The 10,988-nt window shown below is 36.4% G+C and overlaps 1 protein-coding gene across 1 annotated transcript in view; it reads left to right on the plus strand.

Annotated features, from left to right (window-relative positions):
- The window catches only part of LRP1B (LDL receptor related protein 1B), a 1,967,638-nt gene that overhangs the window by 966,786 nt on the left and 989,864 nt on the right, over nt 1-10,988 (plus strand). The window contains exons 28-29 of the mRNA XM_007946050.1: nt 9,189-9,353; nt 9,648-9,892. Coding sequence (XP_007944241.1) covers nt 9,189-9,353; nt 9,648-9,892 — 410 coding nt within the window. The remainder of the gene's footprint in view (nt 1-9,188; nt 9,354-9,647; nt 9,893-10,988) is intronic.

Consider the following 10,988-nt stretch of genomic DNA (forward strand, 5'->3'; position numbering starts at 1 on the left):
GTCCTGGCTCTCACTTCTTTAGGATATATACCTAGTAATGGAATGGCTGGGTCAAATGGTCTTTACAATTCCAAGTTTTTAAGGAATCACCATACTGCTTTCCACAGGGGTTGTATCATTTTACAGTCTCATCAGCAGTGTATGAGAGTCCCAATCTCTCCGCATCCTCACCAGCATTTGTTATTTTCTATCATGTTGAACTTTGCTACTAGTCCTGGGGCAAGGTGGTATCTCATTGTTTTGATTTGCATCTCTCTAATGGACAATGATTGTGAACATTCCTTCATGTGTGGCCACCTAAATATCCTCTTTGATGAAGTGTCTATTCATATTTCTGCCCATTATTAAATTGGATTATTTATGTTTTTGTTGTTGAGATATTGGAATTTTCTATAAATTCCGAGGATAAGTCCCTTGTCAGATAAATCATTGCCAAATATTTTTTTCCCAATCTGTAAGTTCTCTTTTGGAGAAGTCTTTGGAAGCACATAAAAATTTAATTTTTAGAAGGTCCCATTCATCTAGTTTTTCTTCTGCTGTTTGTGTATTTTGGGTTATGCTTGATGGTCTATTTATGCCATAGATTAGGACCCCTAAATTTGTCCCTAGTTTTTCCTTGAGGAACTCTATAGTTTTACATTTCACATGTAAGTCTTTGATCCATCTGGATTTAGTTTTTGTGTATGGTGTGAGGTACAGATCTTGTTTCATTTTTCTGCAAGTGGATATCCAGTTTTGCCAACACCATTTATTAAACAGACACTTTCTTCCTCATTTAATGGATATTTTGTCAAAGATCAGCTGACTATAGGTCGATGGATCTATTTCTAGGTTCTCAATTCTATTTCGTTGGTCTATGTGTCTTTCATTATACCAATACCAGGCAGTTTTGACTACTGTGGCTGTATAGTAAGTATTGAAATCCCGCAGTGTGAAACCTCCTACTTTGTTCTTCTTCTTCAATAGTGCTTTGCTTATCTGAGATCTCTTTCCTTTCCATACAAAGTTAGTGATTGTTTTTTCCATATTTTTAAAGGATATTGATGGGATCTGGATTGGGATTGCATTGAATGTATAGATTGCTTTGGGTAGAACTGACATTTTCACGATGTTCAATTTTCCTTTCCACAAGCATGGTATGTTCTTCCATTTATGTAGATGTTTTATGGTTTCTTGAAGTAGTGTTTTATATATTCTTTGTACAGGTCTTTTGTGTCCCTGGTAAGAATTATTCCCAAGTATTTTATTTTTTTTGGTAGCTATTGCAAATGGTATTAATCTCCTTATTTCTTTTTCAGCAATCTCTTTGCTGGAGTAGAAGAACCCAACAGATACTTGGATGTTGATCTTTTATCCTGCCACGATACTAAATCTCTTAATTAGTTCCAGTCGATTTTTGACTGAGTCTTTTGGGTTTTCTATGTATAGGATCATATCAGCAAATAGGGATAGTTTCACTTCTTCCTTACCAATTTAGATGCCTTTGATTTCCCTTTCATGCCTTATTACCCTGTCTAGGACTGCCAATACAATGTTGAATAGAAGTGATGATAGAGGGCCTTGTCTGGTTCCTGTTTGTAAGGGGAATGGTTTCAGTGTCTCTCCATTGAGAATAATGTTGGCTGTTGGTTTTCCATAGATGCCCTTTATTATGTTGAGGAATGTCCTTTCTATTCCTAGTTTGGTGAGAGTTTTGATGAAGAATGGGTGTTGGATTTTATCGAATGCCTTTTCTGCATTGATTGATATGATCATGTGATTCTTTTCCTTTGTTTTATTTATATGGTGGATGACTTTGATTGTTTTTCTAATGTTGAACCATCCTTGCATAGCAAGTATGAACCCCAGTTGCTCATAATGAATGATTTTCTTGATATGTTGTTATCTATTGGTTAAGATTTTCTTGAAGATTTTTACATCTCTATTCATGAGGGATACTGGTCTATAGTTTTCCTTTTGAGTGATGTCTTTGCCTGGTTTGGGTATCAAGGTTATGCTTGCTTCATAAAATGAATTGAGGAGGATTCCATTCTTTTCATTTTGGAATAGTTTGAGTAGGATTGGTGTCAGTTCTTCTCTGAATGTTTGGTAGAATTCTCTGGTGAAACCATCTCGGCCAGGAGTTTTTTTAGTTGGTAATTTTTTGATGACCTGTTCAATTTCTTCTTTTGTAATGAGCCTGTTCAACTTTTCCACATCAGTCTGTGTTAGTTTAGGTAAGTGATGTGTTTCTAGAAATCTGTCCATTTCTTCCAGACTTTCAAACTTGTTGTACAGTTCTTCATAGTATCCTGTTATTATCCTTCTTATTTCAGTCGGTTCTGTTGTGATGTCACCCATTTCATTTCTTATTTGTGTTATTTGTATTCTCTTACTCTTTTCCTTTTTTAAATTTTCCAGTGGTTTGTCAATTTTATTGATCTTTTCAAAAAACCAACTTCTGGTCTTGTTGATTTTTTCTATTTTCTTTCTATTGTCATTGATTTCTGCTCGGATTTTATTATTTCCTTTCTTCTGGTCACTGCTGTTTTTTCTTTCTTTTTTTTTCTAATTATTAGAGATGTTGGTTTAAAGTGTTCCTGTTATTGGTTCTCTGTTCAAAGGACTACTTTTGGTATCTCTTGTAAGGTTGGTCTGGTTTTAAAAAACTCCCTTAATATCTGCTTATGTGGAAATCTCCTGATTTTATCATCATATTAGATGGACAATTTTGCTGGTTATATAATTCTTGGCTGGAAAATTTTCTTTTTCAGGGTTTTATATATACCATCCTATTGTTTCCAGAGTAAAACAGACAGAGAGGAAGGATGTGGCCATCCACTTCTGAAAAAATTGGCCAGTGACTACTTAATAAATAGCAGTGAAAAACACTGGCTGATATATTACTGGAAAACTTTATGAATAGCCCTAAAGCACTCTCTGATGTAGTGTTGGAAGGTAAGCCACTGAGATTGGAAGATACTAAAAATACGACTGAGGAGGAGCTGCCTCCTCAAAGTAGAGTTGACCCTAATTATGTAGATGGAGTAAAGCTTTCAAGACCTTCATTTGCTGATAGGGTACAACACAAAATTGAAAGAAAAGCTGCAAGCATCCATTAATGATAGGATGTGGAATGTATGAAGTATGAATCTATGGAAATTGGAAGTTGTCAAAAATAAAATGGAACACATAACGATCAATATTTTAGGCATTAGTGAGCTGAAATGGACTTGTACTGGCCATTTTAAATCAGATAATCCTATTGTCTACTATGCTGGGAATGACAAATTGAAGGGGAATGGTATCCCATTTATCATTAAAAGTAATGTTTCAAGATCTATCCTGAAGTACAATGTTTTCAGTGTGAAGATAACATCCATATGACTACATGGAGGACCAGTTAATACTACTATTATTCAAATTTACACACCAACCACTAAAGCCAATGATGAAGGAAGTGAAGAAATTTACCACCATCTGCAGTCTGAAATTGACCAAACATGCAATCAAGATGACTGATTATTGCTGTAAAAATCAAGTAAAAGTTTATATGTGGAAGGAAACTTTCCTTGTTGATTACCTGGGAGAGAAGGGAGGGGAAAGAAAAATGCTAGATAGGTAAGAGACAGGCGTGGATTTAAATGAAGGGAAAGGCAATATACCAAAAGTCATGACCAACACAATAACACTAAGGAAAAGGAAGACACAGAGAGACACACAAGAGATATAGACAGCAAAGATAAACACTTTTATATACATAAAACTGCACTATCAGTAATAACAAACATTAATCTACAGGTGGATACATAGGTAGACAGGCTTAATGGTCAAGTGTGTCTGAGCAAAAGTGAATATATCCATGACAATGTAAGTTGGGCAGAAAATATTTCTACATATCTATGTCAATGTGCTATAAGAATGTCCGTATGTATAATAGAACTAAAGGAGCAAAGTGATGATTACTCCTTAGCCATAGTCAAATACCCTGAGGGAATGAGTTACTGGGCACACAGGCTTGGGACCATGGTTGTGGGGACATCAAACTCAATTGCAATAGCATAATACACAAAGACATTGTTCTACATCCTACTTTGAGGAGTAGCAACTGGGGTCCTAAAAGCTTGCAAGTGGCCATCTAAGATGCAACAATTGGCATCTCCTCATCCAGAGCAAAAAAGAATGGAGAAAATCAAAGACACATGGAAACAATTAGTCCAACAGACTAGTGGACTATGTTAACCTCAGCCTACATGACCATGAGACTAGAAGAACTAGATGGTGTTCTACTACCACTGTTAACCACTCAGAAAGGGATCAGTGCAGGAGATCCTGGACAGAGTGGGAGAAAAATGTTGAACAAAATTTATAACCATAAAAAAGACCAGGCATACTAGTTTGAGAGATTGGTAAAATCCCTGAGACAATGGTCCCTAGTTACGCTTTAGGCCTGGAATTGAACTCACTTCTATGGCTTCCAGCCAAACAATAGACAGGCATATAAGGTGAACATTTACACCAAGTGGGTACACGCCTTAAAACAATTAGTCTTGGGAGATCAGACCAGTATTTCCACAAGGAGATAGCTCAGAGGGCAGGAATACATAGGAAAGAAGGACAGAGGGAAAACATAACCAGAGGGAGGAAGCAGGTAAAGAACTGTTACATTATAGGATTACAGTCAATGCCATGTAATAAAATGTATATGAACTGCTGTATGGAAAATGAATTTTCTCCATAAACTTTCAACCAAATCACAATTTAGAAAATAAATAAACAAATAAAGAGCCATGGTATGGGGAGGGAAAGAAGTGATTATTACTTGTGATTGGAATGTGAAAGTTGGAAACAGATGAATCATTGGTAGTTGGAAAATATGTCCATGGTGAGAGAAATCATGCCAGAGATCACATGATAAGCTTGCAAGACCAATGACTTATTCATTGCTATTAACTTTTCAACAACATAAAGGATGGCTGCATAGGTGGACCTTGCCAGATGGAATACCCAGGAATCACATCAAAACTATCTGTAGAAAGAGACATAGGAGAAGCTCAATATTTTCGTCAAAACAAGGCCATGACATGGCTGTGGAATAGACCGTCAATTGCACATATGCAAGTTTAAGTTGAACCTGAAGAAAATTATTACAAGTCATTGAGAACAAAGTACAACCTTATATTCCACCTGACTTTAGAGACCATCTGAAGAATCAATTTGATGCATTGAACACCAATAACCAAAAAACAGATGATACATGGGATGACATCAAGATGATCATACATGAAGAAAGCAAACAGTCATTATAAGACAGGAGAGGAAGAACAAAACAAAATGGATGTCAGAAGAGACTCTGAAACTTGCTCTTTGAGGCAGAGTAGTTAAAGAAAGTGGAAGAAATGATGAGATAAAAGAATTGAACAGAACATCTCAAAAGGCAACTCTAAAAGACAAAATCAATTCTTAGAGTTAGCAAACCAAAAGGGAGGAACACATTCAGCATTTCTCAAGATGAAGGAACTAAGAAAAATTGCAAGCCTTGAGTTGCAATATTGAAGGATGCTATGGTAGCATAGTGCCTAAGGCATTTTTGACTGCTAATCAGAAGGCTGGCGGTTCAAACCCACCAGCCACTCCTTGGAAGGAAGGTTGGGCAGTCTACTTTCTTAGTGATACAGCCTGGGAAACCCAAGGAGGGGTCGCTATGAGTTGGGTCCGACTTGATGACACATAACAGCAACAGCAACATAATTCAAGCTGGATTCAGAAGAGAATGTGTAATGAAGGATATCATTGCTGATGTCAAATGGATTTTGCCTGAAAGCAAAGAATACCAGAAAGATGTTTACCCATATTGTAATGACTATACAAAGACATTTGACTGTGTGCATCATAACAGATTATGGATAGCATTGCAAATAATGGGAATTACAGAACACTTAACTGGTCTGATGAGGGATTTGTACACAGGTGAAGAGGCTGGTGTTTGAATGAGGGTATGCTGCATGATTTAAAAGCAACAAGAGTGTGCATCAGGGTTGTATTCCTTCACCATACTTATTCAATCTATATACTGAGGAAATAATCCCAGAAGCTGGACTCTATGAAGGTGAACACATGCATCAGTTTTGGAGGAAGACATAATAACAACCTGTGATATGCAGATGACACAATCTTGTTTGCTGAAAATAAAGATGCCTTGTGGCTAAGGCATTTGACTGCTAACCAGAAGGTTTGCAGTTCAAACCCACCATCCACTCTGCAGAAGGAAGACTGGGCAATCTACTTCCATAAAGATTTACCACCTCAGAAACCCATAGGGGGTTGCTGTGAGTCACAATCCACTAAATAGCAATGAATTTGATTTTGTTTGTTTGTTTGTTTTGAAGGGAGGGTGTTGAAGCACTTACTGATGAAGACGAATGACTTTAGTCTTCAATATGGATTACATCTCAACACAAGGAAAACAAAAGCCTCACAGCTGGACCAATAAACAGCATTACAATAAATAGAGGAAAGATTGAAGTTGTCAAGGATTGCATTTTTTTTGTATCCACAGTCAACATCCATGGAAGCAGCAGTCAAGACTTCAGGCATGGTATTGCGCTGGGTGAATCTGCTGCAAAAGACCTCTTTAAAGTGTTGAAGAGCAAAGATGTCACTTGGAGGACTATGGTGTGCCCAATCCAAGCAGGTAAAAGCTGGACAATGAGTGAGGAAGACCAAAGAAGAGATGATATTTTTGAATTACAGTGTTGGTGAAAAATCCTGGAAATACCCTTGAGTGTCAGAATAATGAACAAATATGTCCTGAATGAAGTGCAGAAGGAATGCCAGACTTTGTCTTACCTATTTTGGTCATATTGTAGAGACCTTTCTCTGGAGAATGATATCATGCTTGGTAAAGTAGAGGGTCAGCAAAAAAGGAAAGATCCTCCCCAAGACAGATAAACACAGTGGCTGCAACTATGGGCTCAAGTATAACAAGGAAGGTGAGGATAGCACATGACCAGGCAGTGTTTCATTCTGTTGTACATGTTGTTGTTGCTATGTGCCGTCGGGTCTGTTGTACATAGAGTCCTGTAAATTGGAGCTGACTTGATGACACCTAGCAACAACACCAACAATAAAGTTCTTAAAAATTGGAATCATAATAAACACATAGTTTACATCAGTCCACATTCCTTGAATTGACTGTAATAGACTTAAAAAAAAAAAAAAAGACTATAATAGACTTCAAAAGAAAAACGAAGGTCAAATTGAATTGTGTTCCAAAGCGTTCTTTCATCTTCTGAGCTAATTCTTCAAATCCTATAATTTATACTCAAAAGCACTACAAAATAATGAAGAGTCAAAGAATTTGCAAAACTACATGTAATTATAATGAAGAACAAATTTATTATGTATCAATCACTCAAGTGTTTCTCAAGATGTTACCAGAACTTGAATAGGGAAGAACTGACACTTTCTTTGCGGTCATTTGAATTATCTCTCCCAATTTTCCATACCTCATATTGGATGTTATACCAAAGGAAAGAGGACAACTGCTGTTTATTAATTGTCAAATTATGCCCATGCTCCAGTTCTTTCCCTTTATTATTTTATTTAGTGACACAGCAGGAAAGAGTTATATATTAAGAGCATAAAAAAATAAGATTCAGATTACCAAATTTCTGTCTCCACTCTGCCACTTGCTATTTATATAACCATAGTCCAGTAAATTAAGTTCTCCTCATCTATAAAATGTGGATAATTATAGCAGTGACCTCATAGCAGATTAAAAGCAATACATTATATAAAGCATTTTAAACAGTGCTTAGCATGTAGTGAGCACTCAAAAATGTTAGCTAGTTGTAGTTATTGTGGAATTGTTTATAACTATATCATATATTCACAGTAGAAACATATATCAGCCTCTTTAGACCATGGTCAATTAAATACAAACATCTATTATCTAAGAGTCTTAGAAATCAAATGTACAGTATAAAGTAATTAAGGACAATTGCACACAACTGGTTGTGCACTATTAATATAGAGAGTACAAGTCGTATTTGGCAAAATAAAAAATCAATGACCTGTTAATATAAAACAATTTTAATTTCTATGATTGTATGTATCAAAGTATATGGTTTTCTGTTGTTTTCCCTTTACACCTTCTGTCCTGACCTATTTTTTTGTGTCTCCGAATACAATATCCATGCTGATGACTTCCATATTCTTATCTCCAGCCCTTACCTCTTCTCTGAGCTTCACCATGGTATACCAAACAGATTTCTGGACATCTCCTTTTTGAAGTTGAAATCTCAAATTCAAATATTTCCTAACTATACTTTTGATTTCTGTCCATACCACTCCACTCTAAATGATCAGCACTTGAAATCTATCCCTCCCCCAATTTTTCTTATTTTAATTAATGGAACCCCTGCACAACCTTTTCCTACCCTCAAGTAAAATAATAATAACAATAATAATAACAGTTATTCATGATTCTTGTTTATATCTTACCTGTCACATTCAATCCATCAGCAAGTCCTGGGAATTCTGTCTCCAAAATACACATATCTCCTTCTCCACTACCTACATCTTAGCCCAGATCACTACAGTCATTTGACTGGTCTTTAAAATAATAGATAACACACCCATAGTCTTACCTCACTGCAATCTATTATTTGCAAAAGTGCCAGAGTGACTTATATATCACTCTAACATAAAATCCTACAAAGCTCATGAGATTACCCTTTTTAACTTCATCTGCCCACTCCCAGTCACTCTCTATACTTCTGACAGATACTTTGGCCTTATTTCTGTTTCTCAAATAGCTCGCATTCTTGCACCTATTAGGGTCTTTGTACAGACTATTTCTTCTGCTTGTCATTCTCTTCGTACTTCTGTCCTCATCCTTCAGTTTCAGTTTAAATATCACTTCCTCAGAGTATTTTTTTCTGATTGCTTTCTCTAAGTAGGTTAGTCACCTGCTATTCTCTATCATAGAAAATTTCTTCTTCAAATTATTTTCCAAACTGTAAATATATATTCATATGTTTATTTAGCCTGTCTCTCCCTCTGGACTTTAAGCCTCATGAAGGTAAATATATCTGTTTCTCTCACAGCTATTTACCTAGCTAGTGGCTAATATATTCTATGCACTCAATAAATATTCTTTTGAAATGAACTACTGAAACAAAAGTATTATTCCTTTTTTTCTTCAGAATTCTTTTCTGGACAGACTGGGATGCAAATTTTCCTCGCATTGAATCTGCTTCTATGAGTGGTGCTGGGAGAAAAACCATCTACAAAGACATGAAAACGGGGGCTTGGCCTAATGGACTAACTGTGGACCACTTTGAAAAAAGGATAGTTTGGACAGATGCCAGGTTTAACATATTATCTCCTTTATCTACACATTTTTTTTTTACCTTCCTCATATATTACTTTCCTAACATGCATGTATCATGTACACATACAATGGAATCAGTGGTTAGTTTTTATTTATTCTTTGTGATGGTGGTGATTTTCTGGCTTCTCATAAATACAGGCCCATAACGATACTCATCATGTATTTTCTTTATCATTTGTATGATTATTTATGTAATCTGATTAATTTGATTACATTGCTGGACTATTTGAATGGGTTTTGATAAAGTGCTTATGTATTTACCTTTCTGTAGGTCAGATGCTATTTATTCAGCTCTCTATGATGGAACAGGAATGATAGAAATAATCCGAGGTCATGAATACCTTTCTCATCCTTTTGCTGTTTCTCTGTATGGGAGTGAGGTCTTTTGGACAGACTGGAGGACCAACACCTTGTCCAAAGCCAATAAATGGACAGGACAGAATGTCACTGTGATTCAGAAAACCAGCGCACAACCATTTGACCTTCAGATATACCATCCCAGCCGTCAGCCTCAGGGTAAGTGCTTGTTATAAATTATCTACCCAGAAAATATTTTCACCTTAATCTTGTCATGTTTGATTTGCAAAGTAACTTTTTAAGGTAACCAAACAAAAAATAAACCCACTGAACTCTGGTGGCATAGTGCCTAACGTATTTGGCTGCTAACCAGAAGGCTGGCAGTTCAAACCCACCAACCACTCCTCAGAAGGAAGTTGGACAATCTTCTTCCGTAGAGATATTGTCTCAGAAATCCAAGGAGGGGTTTCTACGAGTCATATCTGACTCAAAGGCCGTGAATTTGGTTTGGATTTTGGCCACTGAGTTGATTCCAACTCACAGCAACTCTGTAGGATAGAGTAAAGTAGAATTGCCCCCATAGGGTTTGCAAGGCTATAAATCTTCACGGAAGGTAGGGTAATCCTACTTTTGTAGTGATACCACCTCAGAAACTCAAGGAGGGGTCACTATGAGTTGGAGCCGACTCAACGGCACATAACAACAACAAAAAAAAAACCTTTACGGAAGCATGCTGTCTCATCTTTCTCCTGAGGAGTGGCTGGTGGGTTCAAACTGCTGACCGTACAGTTAGCAGCCTAATGCCTTAAACCCTGCTTGAGTAGAGCTTCTTTTACAGTTACTAATATTTAATATTTATACCCAAACGTAATATTTATATTTGTTGTGGTTGTGATTACAGTATTTTAATTCAGGATTTTTTTTTAAGTTTTATTTTGCATAGAAATAGAAAATCTCAGAAACTAGGAATTTTGCACTCATTTCTCTAATCCTTAGTCAGTGTTATTTCATCAGTGAAAGGCACTGTGGGAAGTTGTATAAGGTCTTCACGTTTAGGACTCTATTATCCATGTATGATCAGTAAATTAGATGAGAACATGAAGCACACATTTATTATCCAAGCAGTCGCTGTGTAGTACAATGAAAGGAAATGGTATGGCATGTGGGAAGGATAAATTTCATGTTTGAGCTCCTCCATTTTCAGTGAAGTATGTACACACAGGCAAATGTGCTACCTCTGCCCATGTATTCCACATTTTGGTTCAATGGTAATCTATAATCTCAGTTTTGTGATTTCATTTCTTTCACTCAATCT

Source organism: Orycteropus afer, unplaced genomic scaffold, assembly GCF_000298275.1.
Source record: "Orycteropus afer afer isolate SDZICR_OR568_19922 unplaced genomic scaffold, OryAfe1.0 scaffold00148, whole genome shotgun sequence".
Classification (NCBI taxonomy): domain Eukaryota; kingdom Metazoa; phylum Chordata; class Mammalia; order Tubulidentata; family Orycteropodidae; genus Orycteropus; species Orycteropus afer.